The following is a 16,040-nucleotide window of genomic DNA, read 5'->3' as shown; positions in this document are numbered from 1 at the left end:
TTATTGCATGCTGCCTGTAGGAGGGCCCTGTACTTCTCAGATATCGGTAATGGTAGAGTTGGAAGGAAACATCCATAGTAAGTGTGGTAATAATTTGGTTTTAACATCGCAACCCTACCTAACCTTAAAACAAAGAGGGGACGCTATGGAACCATATCTCAAATTAACTTCAGCTGGTGAGTTAGCTTTATATACCCCCTTAATCATATGTGTGATATAGATACCTAAGCTTTTAATCTTATACTTAGTCCATAAGAACTATGACAACATCTCAACTTGTTCCCTTATCTCTTGTTCTAACCCACATTCAACAGTTCAGATTTTATCTAGATTCACTTTGAATCTGTGAATTAGAGAACTTTTACGAACTTGTGGCTAGAGCATTCTGGTTTCCTGAGAGTTCGCAGAATATCATCTCCAAACAAATGAATTTTAGGCTTCTGAGTCGCAAGTTGCATTTTATCCATCTTCTCTCTTCTGATCTTAAAGGCCAGTGGTTCCATCGCCAGGAGAAGGAGGAGTGGTGACAGGTGTTACCCCAGTTCCTCTACTTAAAAGTAGCAGTTCTGATCTCACTCCATTTAGCACTACAATAGCTGTGAGTGATATGTAGCTTGCCCCTAAAAACTTTTTCATCAATGGCCCTAGCCCTATCTTATTCAGAACAAAACATAATAACTAATCCACCCAGTCAAATGCTTTTTCAGCATTGCTGAAGAGTATGACCAATGGTAGCTTCCTCCTATTCGCTTTGTCCACTCAGTGTAACAGCCTATTAATGATGCTGAACATCTGTCTGTGCTTATTAAAGTCTGATTGGTCTGGGTGGATAACACATGGCATAACATGCACTAGGCCTTTAGCAAGGACTTTCTTAAAAATGTTGGAGTATGTATTTAAGAGAGCACCAAACCAGTATGAAGCTTATTTGTTAGGTGATATCCCTGTCTTTGCAGCATTATTAGATCAACTTTCTTCATGGAGGTAGTAGTGTTTTTGTAGTAGTGTTTTTGTCGCTAGGAAAGAGTTTAAATGTATAGCCACCTGCAGACTGTAATAGAGCAAACATGGAGCCAGAGTTTCCAACTGGACCAGGGGCCTTGTTAGTCTGTAATTTCTTAACCATTTTAATCACTTCAAAATCAGAAATGGACATCTCTGTAGCCTCACTCAATTTGTCCTAGTTTAGAAAGGGAAAACATTTGAAAATTCCATGAAACTTATGCATATTTATGTGTTCCCCTTTATAAAGGATGCTGTAAAAGGTCTTAAAGACATTCTGTTTATCCTGCTTCCTAGTCATCAGTTTTCTAGTGAGGTCCTTCCTATCTGCTATTCTCGATTTTACTTTTTCCATTCTGAGCCTAGATGCCAGCAATTTATAGGACGTATTACCTCTTTCATAGAACATCTGCTTTAACCTCAACTGTCCCCTTTCAGACTTTTCTTTGAGAAATATTTTTGTTGGCCCCTCAAGGCTGTAGTTTTTCTCATAGAGCAAAGTAACCCTCTCTCTTTATGCTGGTGTAATGCTCTTTTAAGCTCCTTTCCCTATGTTTCCCCTTCCTATCATTCAGTTATGCCTGCGGCCCTCTGTAGCTGCAATGCATTTCTGCATAACTGCCTCTGTGAAGGCATCCAAAAGGGTATCCGAAGACACACGTTATGGTCATTCAATTTGAGATAGTCCTGTGTCTGACTATTTAAGTTCTGAGAATAAGTTCAGTCTTTTTAAAATAGATGCACCACACCACCTTTCCCCTCTCCTTTGTGACAGGCCCCTATATTCAAACCCCACATCACTAATGATTGAGCGCTTGACTCCCACTGGTGATCAAATCCAGAATATGATTGGTTTCTATGTGGAAAAAGACTTGGGGCCAGATGTACATAGCTTTTTTGAGCTCACAAACAGCCTGATCCGCAGAATCAGGTCATTTGCGACTGCAAAAAAACATTTTTGTATGTACAAATCCCTATTTTGAGATTCGGTAACCTATAAATGGGTTTGCGATTCTGCATTAGGAAGGGGTGTGTTTAGGGTGTCCCTTCCCAATAGCGACTCAAATGTTTTGCGACCCAAAGGCGGTCGCAAAACATTTGCATTTTACCAACAACTCCGAGTTGGTGGTAACCCATTTACAAATGGAAAGGGAACCCCATCCCTTTTGGTAATGTATGCAAAACTGTTTTTAAGAGAAGGCAATGGTCCCACAGATCACTGCCAACTCTTAAAAAATGAAATGCATTCAGTTTTCCTTTTAAAAAAACAAAAGCAGTCACAGACATGGTTGTCTAATGATCCCAGCTGGCCGCCATCCCTGTGATTTTAGCGATTCCCAATGAATCGCAGACGAGACCTATCTCATGAATATTAATGAAGTAGATCTTTTTGCAACCCACTGGGAATCGCAAATAGTGTTAAATACACTTTAGTTCATTATTGTTTGCGATTACCAAATAGCGAATCACAAAATTTCACTATTTGGTAATCGCAAACAGTAAAGTTAGTACGTAATTCCTTATTGCTTGGGTGAGTTGCTCTCCAGGTATCTGTAAGCCCATCTCCACTGACACCATGTGAAGTTCTTGCAAAATAACCCCTGAAATGTACCTTCCACGTGGGAAAGGATCTAGTAATGTATCTGTAATTACATTGAAATCACACACCCATATTGCCTTTTAGAACCTTACGCTGAACCCGTTCATCAGGGACTTCAAAAAGTTCTTATGACTTGAATTGTTTCCATTTGACTTAATCAGCGTAACCTCACTACTTTTTATAACCCCTATCATTATTACAAAATATCCTTCCTTATCCTTGTTCTCCTCTTCCCTTACAACACAAGGCAGATTTGTGTGAATTGCAACCAAGACCCAAGAGACTCCTAGTTGTTGCTGCAAAAAAGGGATTGAAAAGTGCTTAGGTCTCATCAATTTTGGTTCCTAGTAATCAAATGTGTCTCCTCTATATATGAGGTAATAGCTCACCATGTTTTGTGCTAGTAGAGTGTAAATAGTCTGTGCTAGTCCACCCAACCATCTCGCAGACCTTTGCCAAGTCAAAAACATCCCCACTCAACCCACTCCCATCCCTCATTGGAACTGCATCCAACTGAAAAATTAATTGCTACATCTATGTGGGCGATAATGCGTTCCTATTGGATCAGGTCTAGGTTCCACAACTCCACCTTATGGTGTTTTTACTTTCTCGAGTGCCCTTTTGATATCAGCAACCTTTTGGCATATTAGTTTACTTTGCGCCTTGGTGCAGCGTTCTTGTGTAAGCCCTTTTTCTGTTTATTGTTCTCCTGATGCTGATAATTTTCTGCAGTTTGGTATTCTTTGTATCTGTTTTTACCCTTTAAGTGTTCACACCTACATAATTGGGTTACAGCCACTGCTATTGCTCCTGCCGGGGGGCGGGGTTATACATTATGTCAGTGCACCTGCGGGATAGCTGTTGTGTCGGCTGTTCTTGTCAGTTCTGTTCGACTTGAAACACTAGTCCCTTTGATTGTATGATCCATGTCTTGGTATCCTTATTTCAAAGGAGACTAGGTTTCCCTTTCTTTTCCTGTATGTTTTCTTCCTCCTCCTAGGAGGGGATAATGATCTCTCCCTCATAGCTCTGTCTCCCACTTCTGGCATTCGTGGCGTTGTTTTTCTGTGTGGCGGACTACTTTCTCTTTTTCCCCCATCCCTTCCCTTGGGAGAGGTTCCGTTTCCCCCTTTTTTGGTAGGGGTATTTCATTATTTTTTCTTTGGGCATATCCTTTCTTCTGTTTATCTATGTACTTCTGCTTCTGCACTGTCATACAATGTTGGGGGCTTTTTCCCCTTCCAGGGGCTTGTTCCCTTTCAACTCTATACTCCCAGTTTTCATCTAGAGCTTTCGGTAGGTTTCTTACCTGTTTCTCAAGCTTCCATGGGTTGGACAATCTTTGATTGTCAAAATCAGCAATGCTTTCCCCTTAGTTTCCTCCAGACTTTTGCTTCACCCTTATGGTCTTTTTCTTCATGGTGGACTTTCCACATGCTGTTTATTCTTTCTTAAACTGTTACCTCCTGTTGGCACCCTCCCTCAGTCGGGGACGTTGGTTCTTGAACGGTGGTCCTGCTCCACCTATCAATTGTTTGAATAGTCTGGTCCCTTTCTGTCTTTTAGACCGGCTTCTCTTATTTGGGGATCTGTTGTGAAGTCAGTTCTCAGCACCTCCACCAAGGATGGTGTTGCTTTGGTATCTGATACTAAGATAAGGAATCTTCACCTAGATGTCTCTATCAGATGAGCAAGTAATTTACCTTTGGTAACACCTTTCTGGTAGCGATAGTATCTAGCCGCAGACTCCTTCTCGGCTCACCCATTCCCCCCACGCCAGGACCGGCAGGCCATGCTGTGCATCAGGCGTTTCCCCAGGAGGCTGGAGGGGTGGGGGCCGGTTTTGCAGGTGGGGGCCGGTTTTGTTACTGAGAGCCGGTTTTGCAGCGGTGCTGCAATATTTGCCCCCAGTAACAAAAGCAGCAGTGCTTCACACTAGTTCCCCCCCCCCATTCTCCCCCCGGGGGTGGTCCGACCAAATTATCAGGGCTGCTTTCAGTTCCCAGTACGGCCCTGTTCCCCACTCTTCTAACTGAGGGCTCTGTTGTCTCCAAAATCCCCTCTTTGTATACTAATGCAGTTCTTTCAATCTGTGCTTGTTGATACAAGATATGTCCCTTTTGGCACACTGTTTACAGAGACTGTTTCTCTAAGTGGCTCCGAGTTGTTGGCGCGAAAATAGTCACAGAAGAAACTGACATCAGCGCATTGAGGGAGGACTTGTATGGATTCCATTGATGTCACATTCGGAAGCTGATGTCGCTACAGAGTCACTCAATGCTTTCTACCGACGCACAGAGGTACTGCTGAAAATATTTCCGGATCCAGTTTGACGCCTGGGTTGGTTTCTAAGTTAAGGAATCTGCGGCTAGATCCTGTCTCTACCAGATAAGACGTTACCGAAGGTAATGTCACTTGCTCGTTATTTGCTGGATTTATTGTGGCTGTAGTTGCTTCATATTTCACCACTTGTAATACTGAAGTGAAATGTTGGGCCATTTTAAGAGTAGGTTTGAGAGACCGGAATAAAGGTTCTTAGTTGAGAAAGATTATAATTTTTTGGGCTGCCATTGTTGGACTAAGATCACCTTGAGGAGTTCCCAAAAAGTAATTTGTGAGGCTACGACCTGTCTGTTTCCAGGAAGAAGGTAAGTCTCCTTGCGATTTGTTACATTTTACTTCTCTCATCAAAAGGCCTTGATAGCTGGTAGGGTAGGTAAAGGGCCGCTACTACCAACATTCTTGAGAAAGTGTTTTGGAATGAGTACCACATCCCTGGGGTACCTCAACAGATTCTGTTGCCCCTTCAGGTTGTGCAGCAGGAAAAGGGGACCTCAAAGAATCACCTTGCTAATATTTTGTCTAAGCCCTTGTCTAAAATGACCCATATACTTTTTCGGATTGCAAAGGCACTAGTCTTTAACTCTGAGATCCAAAGGGCGCAGCCAGCAATTTCACTCAGTTTGTCTTTGAGCCAAGTGTGCTTCTTCTGTGCCGAGCTTGTTTGATCTCATGCCACTAGGTAAGTGAACAAGGCCACTCTTGTCCCTCCCCTGTGCACTGCAGAATGCATCACTGTCAGTAACGCTGAACAAGCTCTCCTGCATGATTTTAATTTTTCAGTTGTTCTGCACTGTATCTGGAATCATCTTTACTGCCATAAAGTGGAGCACTACAGTAAACACCTCTCCCAAGCTCCATCATCGCTCAGGTGATGGTCACACCCGAACAATTTTTTTAAAACAGTCCCTGCCCTTTGACATAAGCAATGACCAAGCCAATAGGTCTTGCCTTTGGAACCTATTGGCTTTTCTAATGGTTTTTAGTGATGCTGTACACCATGGGTAGTTGGAAACGTTTCCCAGGAGCCAAAAAGTATGGTCTCTGGTTTGACTGAGGGCCGCATTGATGCAGTAGGCTTGTGGGTGAGGCGAGAGATGTGGATATAAGGTGGACATAGGTAGATCAAAGCGTGTACATGGTGTATACTGTGAGTCGTAGAGTTATTTTGAGAGTTTCATTCTATACTGCCCTCTAAACTCTCTAGAGGAGACACAGATTTGACAATACTAATACCTTAAAAACTATCTATCTACTGCACCCTGGGACAAGCCTCTGCATGCTATCGCTACCTTTAGCGAGTCAAGTGGGCAAAGAAAGTAACTTGATTATTCATCTGGAATGAGAAAGAATCTTAAGCCTAACAACCTCTTTTTTCCTTTAGTCTCTTATCTGTAAACACTAGGGATGCTTAGAAACAGGCTGAGTTAAGGTAGCAAGTGCTATAACAGCTTTTTGACAAACCGCTCTTGGTTTGTCCAAAAGTGCACCAGAATGGTTGCTGGTAAAATGAACATATTGGGTGGTTCTTCTAATTGTGGTTTGCAATCTCCATGCACATGCTTCCTTTACTGATTTTGATTATTTCACTCTTTATTTTTAGATTCTTGTGACAAGTCCTCTGAATGTGTCCCTGCACAGTTTTCAGCGGGTGCTATTAACATCTGTTATAATGTTTTGTTGAGATGTGAATTACAGATCGTAATACAGTTATCTGTATGTATGCTTTATTGATGAAGACTGGTCTTTTAAGGACTTGTGTTAGCACTGATGTAAAAGCTGAGGATTGCATGCCAGATATATGAGCAAATGCTATTTAAATTATAGTATGCTGCTTCTTTCAAGGCCTGCGTAGAACCAGGATTGTTGAAAAGAAGTGTGCTAACAAGTGTTCATGCAAATGACATTTTGAACTCGCATGCACCAGTGGGGGTGCTGGCATTATTTTTAAATCACTGAAGACATGGGGATTGTGAAAATTCCGTGTGTCACACAAAGAACAGGTTTAGCAAATGTATTCCGCAGGAGAATGGCAAGGGTGTAGTTTGTAGCTGGTGGTATATTTTGGAGCACACTCTTACAAATATATTACTAAGGCAAGATGTTGTAGCGCACTGTGATTTACATACAATATATTTTCCACATAAATAACCCCCAAATTTGCATGGATAATCTGATAGAGACTTTTAGCCGCAGATTCCTTACCTTAGAATTATCCCTAGGCGCCAGACTGTAAATAGAACTTTTTCGTGAAAAGTGACCTTGCGCGCCAGTAGGTGGCATCATTCGGCTCTGCATGGCTTCGTCCACGCCGGAAGTGCCATGCACAGTGCCTATATAGGCGCCACCACAGTGCGCTGACATCAGTTCTTTTCTTTTCACGTCAGTCAGCGCAGACTCGGAGAAAAGCTATCCCTAGTCTTTTTTGCCTTACTCTTTTTTACATTTTGTAGATGTATTTTCTAGACTTTTTCTCCTGGTGTGGCAGGGATGTCCACAAGAAAGGCTGGTTTTAAGCCCTGTGGCACCTGTCACCTACATATATTGGTGACGGACCCACACCTCATCTGTCTCTGGTGCCTCGAGTGCAACCACAACTCCAAGACCTGCCTCGATGGTCGCACCAGCATCCCAAGGCCTTGAGGGAGTGGTCCCTCCAACGTCTTGCTGCTTAGAGTGTGACGGCGCGATGGTTTCGATCCCAGTTGAGAGGAAGGTCATGGGATCGGTCGCAGAGCCACTCCAAGCACTAGTCGTCGCAGTCATCTGTGTGTTCGGGTAAGTCCAACAAACGGAAGTTAGAGTAAGAAGTTGAAGTGGTCTTCGACTTCACCCCATCTTTCTAAGTCATCTGGCGAGAGGAGGTAACGCTGGCATTCGAGGCCTGGTTAAATGGGCAAGCCTGCTCCAGGGCCGTCTCTGCGCCTCCCTGAGTTTCCCGGAGCCGAAGCGGCCCCCTCGCAACTCTGTGAGTTTAATGAGGCCATGCGCCTCATATTCGGGCGGCCCATACCGTCTAGCGCGCCTTTGGGCCCTGCAGGTTTGGAGGGGCCCCTCTGGTCTTCCACTGGCGGGTGCGCTCCCAGCACCAGTCAGGCCCCTTGGATCCATGGATGGATCCTGAGTGGCGCAGGTCGAGCCACCATGACATTTCCCAGCACTGGCTCCACTGCCGACGTCACCGGCAGCCCAGTCCCTATACTCATCCCTGACTCCAACACGGAGCCAATTGGAGGCATGCCACCCAGGTCGGAGCCTGTACCCTATTTGTTTGGGCTGCCCTAATCTTTTGGGCCAGGACTTGGGGATGATTGGGAGAGGCCACTGGACACTGGTGAATGCCAGCCCCTAGATGTCATCAAGGACACCTGGTATGAGGATCTGGTGGATGCCAGTGGACTGGATACCTCCCCAGATACTGGCTTAGTCTCTCCTTCTACCATGGCTACAGAGGAGGGAGCCTTATTTGGTATTGTGGTGAGGAGGGCTGCTGAGGTCCTGGACCCATCCGAACCTCTTCTCCCATTTAACAAAGCCCTCACCGATGTCCTACTTGGTTCAAGCCCTTCACAGGGACTCCTGTGCATACAAATATAGATTACAGAGCACAACCACTGATGTATCTTATAGTCTAACTTAGTATTCAGTGTAGTTTTAATAAACCCAAATATACAAAGCAGTACAAGTACAAGCAATAAAGAAACACCAAATGTCAATCACAATTTAAATAGACAAATGGAAGGTCCTTTGGAGTCTTGATGTAGATGACTCAAAGTTAGAATTTGAAGAGCAAAACAGCCGACACGTGTTTTGTCGTGTTGATACGAATTTTTCAAGGCCCGCAATTGTTATAAAATGGTCGCTCAAGATATTCTTCTGGCAGACCCCTTGAAGTTAGCTGGGAATCTGGTTCGGTAGTTTTCAGAAAGTCATAAGGTGCGCTCTAGGCACAACGTTATAAGGCCACAATTTGTCCACCACAGTTCAAGGCAAGCATCTGAAATGTTGTAGACATAGATATCTTCGTACTGATTATGGTATCAATTAAGAATTTAAAGTTGAAAATCCCAAAGAAGGTCCCGTCATGTGATAGTGAGAAACCCGAGCGTCTTCCTCCTACTCCGCGCGTTGCGTCATCGATGACGATGATGAAATAGAGGCCTTTCTAGGCACCTGGCAAAGCAGTCTAGCCGCCGAATTCTGTACTACCTGCAGTTTTCGAATCACCTCCTTGTTGGCTCCTAAATACAGGACGTGCCGTAGTCCAGCCTGGAAGTAATTAGGGCCTGGACCACTGTTCTTTGTGTGGAACTAGGCAATATCCAGAGTATTTTTTTGCCATTTTAGGATGGTGACGCAGATTCAGGCGACCTTGACTGCTTGCTACCTCATTGATAGCTGGTCATCTATGACTACGCCTAGATTGCGGACTAATTGCACCGGTTGGGGAAGATCACCCATTTGAAGAGGCCAATGTCGGAGGCCCCAAAGATCTTTAATTTTCCCAAGAATTAGAACTTCTGTTTTTCCACCGTTTAGTTTTAACATGTTGGCATGCATCCAGCCAGCTATCTTTTGCAATCCTACCTGGAGAGAGGACACCTAAGATGCCTCATTGGTGGAAAGAGAGAAGATTAGCTGGGTACCATCAGCATACGAGAAGGTGGATTACCCAGCCTTTTCAGCTATTGTGGCCAGGGGACTAACATAGATATTAAAAAGTAATGGGCTGAGAATAGAACCCTGCGGAACTCCGTAAGGAGAGGCGTGGGACTTAAAGATTGCTGACGGTGAAAAGACCTGAAAAGTCCGGCCGGTCAGAAAATCAGTAAGCCATTTGAGTGCTGATCCGACAATGCCCGAGGATTGTAGAAATTTTAGTAGAGCGGTATGTGACACAATGTCAAAAGCAGCACTCAAATCAAGCAGTATGAGTGCCACCGTTTCACCCATGTCAAGACTTTGACGCAATGTTTCTGGGACCCCCAGAAGCCTGATTTCAGTAGAGAACCCAGCTCTAAAGCCAGATTGTGATGCATGTAAGATTTTTTGGGAGTCAACAAACTGCGTCAGTTGGTGATTAATGTGCTTTTCTAAAAAAAAATTAAAAGCTGGAAGTAAAGGAATCGGGCGGAAATTCGATAGTTCAGTCGGATCAGCATTAGCTTTTTTCAAAAGGGGGAGAACCATGGCATGTTTCCATGCCGAGGGCTCGGTTGCTTCCTGCAGAGACGCATTAAGCAACCTCCATTATGAGTTTCAGTGGAGATAGTTCCAATTTTTGAAGAATGGGGAGGGGAAGAGGATCTTTAGGTGAGCCGGATTTGAGGCTATTTAAGATGCGGCTGATGGAGAGGGTGTCCATAGGCAACCAGTTTTCTAGTGTATTAGTTGGCACGGTGATCTGTATCCCCAGTGGAGTAAAGCAGCCTGATGTAGAGGGAGCGTTTTTCGTTTGATGCTCCATATTAGTTGTTACTACATTCAGTTCTGTGTAGCTTTTCTCCACTTTGGCAATAAAAAACTTGGCCAAGTCCTCACATTGAGCTTCATTGAGCACGGGTAGCGCAGGTTGGCAGGTTGCTCCTGAAAGATCTTTAACTAATTTAAACAAGACGTTGGGGCTGTTATGTGCTGACGAAATGGTGAAGTTTACATATTCTGCTCGAGCAGCGTTACAAATGGAATGGTAGTCCCTTTTGGCTAGTTTATAAATACGTCTAGATTCAGGCACATAGTCCTTCCTCCAACGTCTTTCCAGTGCTTTGCATTTGGTTTTCTCTGCTTTTAACCTTTCCGAGAACCAGGGGGCAGGAGGTCGATGATTATTCATTTTTTTGATAGACGTTGGAAGACATGCATCAATGGATGTCATAATCCAAGTTTGGATGGTATCCGAATCAGCTACATTGATAGAGGTGATGTCAGGAATGTTATTCAAGAGATGTTGATTGAAAGAATCAAAATCTAAATTCTTCCAGTTTCTAGACCCTGACATGGTAGTTGGGATGGATGTGTTCTCACGCCGCAGATCTAACCTCACCTTGAAACCGACCAAAAAATGATCGTACCAAAGTATAGGGAGGGCTGCCTGGCATGAGATACTGAGTAGATTGGAAAAGATGGGGTCTAACAAGTATCCCGCCCTATGAGTGGGACCAGAGTTGCACAGTAGGATGTTCATAGCTGCCAAATCGGCCATCAGAGAAGTGCTAATAGTGCATGTAAGGTCGTTGAAATGAATATTTAAATCTCCCAGGATGGTAGAATTTGCAGCATCTAACAACAAAGGGCGATGAGTTCCGAAAAAGTTGCTGCCCATGCCATGGTGTTTAGGAAGCGACCTGCAATTTATATTAAAAAAGGTAAATTTCTTTGGGGGAACAGCCGTATTCTTGACAGAGGAGGGCAACTGTAAAATATAATTCGTAGAGGCAGTGGTGTTAAGAGTGTATTCCCTGCTGGATAGTGTGGTAATAGCAAAGCCACAGCAGGGGCAGGATGGAATCAAAAGTTCCCGGTTTGAGGGCAATGCATTTCTGTTGTGGCTTAGGCCGGAACTTGTGTAGCTCACTTTACAAAATCCTCTCATTTTGCAGTCAGAGAAAGAAAAGTAACCACCAACCTCTCTTCTAAAGACTAAACCGCAATTTATCAGAAGACATGGTCTGATATTTGACCTCAGTCTTTAAAGTATGCAAATGTGCCAAGATAAAAACAAAATTTAAAGGCCTCTTTATTGCTTATTTACCTTCTGAACTCCAGCATGGTCACAGGATTGATGCACTTTTAGTTCCAGAGATAAGTAGAATCAATCGTGTGTCGGAAACCTTTTCAAAGAACTACAGTAGTTGAACTAGCATACAAGCTGAAAACATAAGCACTCTCAAAGATTGCCTCACGAAAATAAAAAAAAGAGTTTGCAGAAAGTGAGCACTTTTGGAACAATACAAGGAGCCTGTCAGAAGAGTGGTAAGTAGGTTATGCTCCACGGGATGGGCAGAGACATGCTGCACTGCCTGAAACAAATATAGCTAGCGGATAGAGCACAAGCAAATGTGAGCTACAAAGCCAATGGTAAGCAATAGGCGGAATGCATTCCCGGATCAATTTTCAGCATGTCCGCAATATGTCTTTGCAACAAGACTGCTGCAATGTCTGGTAGGCTTTGACCTAAAAAATTGATGGCTTCCGGTGAATTAGAAAGCATAGAAATCTGCCATCCCTTTTCAGTCACTCGCAAGTCCCCATGCCTTCCTCTGAAGCATATTCGATGGGATTCGCAGTCAGAATCCTGCCTCACGGATATTAATGAGGCAGGGAATAGGCAATCTCGCCAAAGGGCCGTTTTGCGCTGAGATGGAGTAAACTATAAGAGGGCAGTTAAAAACTATTGCCATAACAGGTGTTGCAAAGGTCAATGGGTGGAAAGAAAACAGTCCATAAGCGCCACATCGCACCATGGGGAATACCAAAGAAACGTAAATTCACTATGGCCCTTGAATGGGTAAGCAACCAATTGGCTGCATGCGGCGCGGTGGTAATTTGTGCTTTACAGGAAGCGAGGGGGGCACTTCTAAACAGAGCTGTAATGCACATCAGGGAGTAAAGTAGTTCCAAAGGCCCTCACGGATCCCGTGACAGCAACTTTCTTATTTTACATTTCTAGGCTCGCACTCGGGAAGTGCTTCATTTGAAATAAATGCATTCAGAGGCCCATAGATCTCTAGCTAGCACTGCTGTGGAATACCAAGGCTGCCTGCTTTTGATTCCACCTCATGTCTTCCACCATCCCACACTGTCCCTATACCTCTCCCTTGCAGATTTTTTTCATCCCTGCTTTTTCCTTTTGTCTCCGTTTTCCTTTATATCGCACACTTCTTTCTTCCTTCTCTGCCTTCCTCTCTCCTGTTCTGGATCCTATTCGGATGATGAAAAATAAGTCCCAGTCCCTGCAATCACCAGCACAAATTAAGTACTACTCCACTGTGCCCAGAATGTAGACGGTCTACATAGTGACTACACTATCCTTTCTTTTAACTGCTCTAAAAAAGAGACGTTCAATCTGTGTATCCAATCAATTGCAATATGAACTTAATCGAGCATGAACTTTTATCATAAACTAGAAATTTGTATAGCTCTTGTATCTTAAAACTTATTGTTCTGTAATGATGTGGAATGTTTTTATCTTTTAATATATGTAGTATACTTTTATGCCTTCATTATGTCGGCGAAATAAAGTTATTCTGTCTGTGTGAAATTTCACCCCGCAGAACAAGTTGACTACACTAGAAGTTTGTGGGAAGGATAGTTGTCCTTTTATGGATTTGAGAAGCAGGTGTTTACGGATTTTCCTGAAGTACACAGCAGTGCTAGCTACTGTCTAAGGAAATGAAACGATTACATGTAGGAATGCAAACTGGAGTCTTTAGCCTCAGATATTTGGGGCAGGAGCTGGACAAGCCCGCATTGGTGGTATAATTTGGGGGCTTTTCTTTACGTGTAATTATTTTAAGCGTGCAGTTGAACAGAGGCGGATAGCGGTTACGCATGTCCTATGAAAATAAATAAGTTACCTATGGAAAAGGTGTTATGATGCATTAAAAATATATTTCTGCCTATTTTTCAGTTCATATGTTCGATTTGATATCATCCGAAGAATTTTAAGCAAGGTTTTTGAAAAGGACTTGGTGACGGTGATGGTGATCACAGACATAGACGACAAGATAATCAAGAGAGCGAATGAGGTAAGCTCTTATTAGCTGAGAAGCGTAACATTAACTTTGAATTTAGTTACTTTATTGTTTAAATTCGACAGCACCAAATCGCCTGAAGTGCCTACTTTGTCTCATATATATTTTTAATTTTTTGCAGTCTTTTTAAATGTGTCTATTATATCGATAGCGCAAGCATCAACATTAACATATTTCATAGGTTGTTGCCGGAGTCTTCTGAGCTTTTCAGATGACTTAGAATTATGTCTTCCAATTAATTGTATCTGGATTTACATTAGTTGAATCTGATAATGGCGCTCTGCAGCAGATATGTTTGCTGCATGGATCAACCACTCAGCGTCTTACTGCCATCTAGTGTCAGGTTTGTGCAAAACATCTGTAGTTATTGTGTGTTTCCTGTATGGCCCATTGTGGTTTTCCCTATGCTAGCCTAATTGTGCTCTCTGTAGGCCGCTTTTATTTTGAACACATTATTAAATATCACACTTGCTTTTGTGCCACATTTTATTTTCACATAGAACCAGCACATGTTTTTGTATTTTATTCTTTTCCTGGGAGTTAGTCTGAACAGCCTAGGCAAGATGAAACTACATTGTCCCTTGTTATTCTCTATGGTCAGACACTAGCACCTAGACATAATAAAAGAATGCAGCTGCTGTTTTGAATACACATATCTTGTCCTATAACTAGGGACAGGGGTTCTGAAAAAAACTCACTCACAGAGCGAAGGTCCTGAGACGAGTGCTGCGTCAGCTGAGATGTAGAACATCCACATAATTATGCTAAGGTACGAGGCCCGCCCCTAAACTCAGAGATCTATAATTTATAACCACTTAGCTTCAGTAGGACGGGAGAGTTTAGGCAGATCTGTCAGATAACATGACAGGGCTCTTTATTGTATATGGTTTATTAACCATGTTGACGACATTATTGACATGTATTTGTTTAATAATTGTCGCACAATAATTGCATCTTAGAGCATGATAGTTTAAACATTGCATACCTACTTTGTGTCTCTTTTTTTAATCTTGTTGTGGACAAGTACGAATGAGAGAGCGAAAGGGTGTGTCCTGTTACCGCTATCTTTGAGAGGGTCGAGAGTGTTGTGTTCTGGGATGCCAAATCACTTGTCTCTCTGGAAAGAATAGGAGGGCAAGTGAGGCACTATTGCTAGTCAGACTCTGGCTCATAGATACTGAGGTGGTATGGTGACTCAGTATCTATGAGCCTGAGTCCGACTAGCTATTGTTTAGTGGCGGACCCCATACCCTAGCATTAGGTAGATGTTCTACATCTCAGCTGACATAGCGCTCTTGTCTCACGACCTTTACTCTGAGTGTGTTTTTTCAGAACTCCTGTCCTCAGTTATATGACAATATATGTATATTCAAAACAGCAGCTGCATTCTTTTATTATGTCTAGGTGTTAGTGTCTGACCCAAGGGAGAGTCCTGTGTGTTTCTTGTATGGCCCATTGTCGTTTTTCCTATGTTAGCATAATTGTACACATTGTAGGACGCTTTTATTTTGCATGTTATTACATATTATGCTAGCTTTTGTGCCACATTGTAATTTCATACAGAACCAGTACATGTTGTGCATTTATTATTTTACTGGGATTAAGAATGAACAGGACCTACTCTTACCTTTCTGTTGTTGTTTAGATTTATTTTCCATTTTTAACAAACTCATGCGCTGGTTTGGCATCCTTGTTAGTACTAGGCTTGCCAAGTGGTGGCACTGAAGGTCTGGTTCCTAAATTATTGTGCCTCAAATATGTATGTATATACATTAGCAATAATTATAGGCAACTCACGTTTGTGGTCGGCTACTGCTACCGTGGTACTTCGCTGGTGTATAGCCAGAGATGCTGCTTCACCTTTTAACATTAGAAAGAATCCTTTTGAAGACTATGGGGAAATTACCCGTTAGCTTCATCCCAAATCTAGGGCAGGACCTGCTGCATGCTCGTTTTGTATCTGTTTGAGAACGTTTGGTAAAACGGCCATGGAGGGAGTGCCATGGCAGATAGTATAGACTGTGGCAAAAATTGTCCCCAGGTGTTAGTCTCCAATAGTAGGAACCAACCCAGTTGGTAAGCACATAGTTAAAATTCTGTGCTTGTCTTGTGGTCCAATAAGGGGACACAGCTTAAAGTTGATCCATTTATTTTGCAATCCAAAATGTATTTTCCACACTATTATTGTTTTTTTTGCCCATAACTGAATTATCAATTACAGCACTAACAACATTCGCTGCAGGCAACTGGGCTTGCACTTGCAGACCAATTCTAGCTGGACCAGCTAATAAGGTATGCAAAATAAATGTAGTTAGGCGCCTGTATAAGACGCAGAGAACACTGTA

General features: G+C 43.0%; 1 protein-coding gene across 1 annotated transcript in view; it reads left to right on the top strand.

Annotated features, from left to right (window-relative positions):
* CARS2 (cysteinyl-tRNA synthetase 2, mitochondrial) overlaps positions 1 to 16,040 on the top strand; it is a 442,315-nt gene that overhangs the window by 85,892 nt on the left and 340,383 nt on the right. The window contains exon 3 of the mRNA XM_085622177.1: positions 13,572 to 13,689. Within this exon, the coding sequence (XP_085478303.1) occupies positions 13,572 to 13,689 (118 nt within the window). The remainder of the gene's footprint in view (positions 1 to 13,571; positions 13,690 to 16,040) is intronic.

The sequence above is a fragment of the Triturus cristatus genome, chromosome 8, assembly GCF_964204655.1.
Source record: "Triturus cristatus chromosome 8, aTriCri1.1, whole genome shotgun sequence".
Classification (NCBI taxonomy): Eukaryota; Metazoa; Chordata; class Amphibia; order Caudata; family Salamandridae; genus Triturus; species Triturus cristatus.
This window is presented reverse-complemented; position numbering and strand designations above follow the sequence as displayed.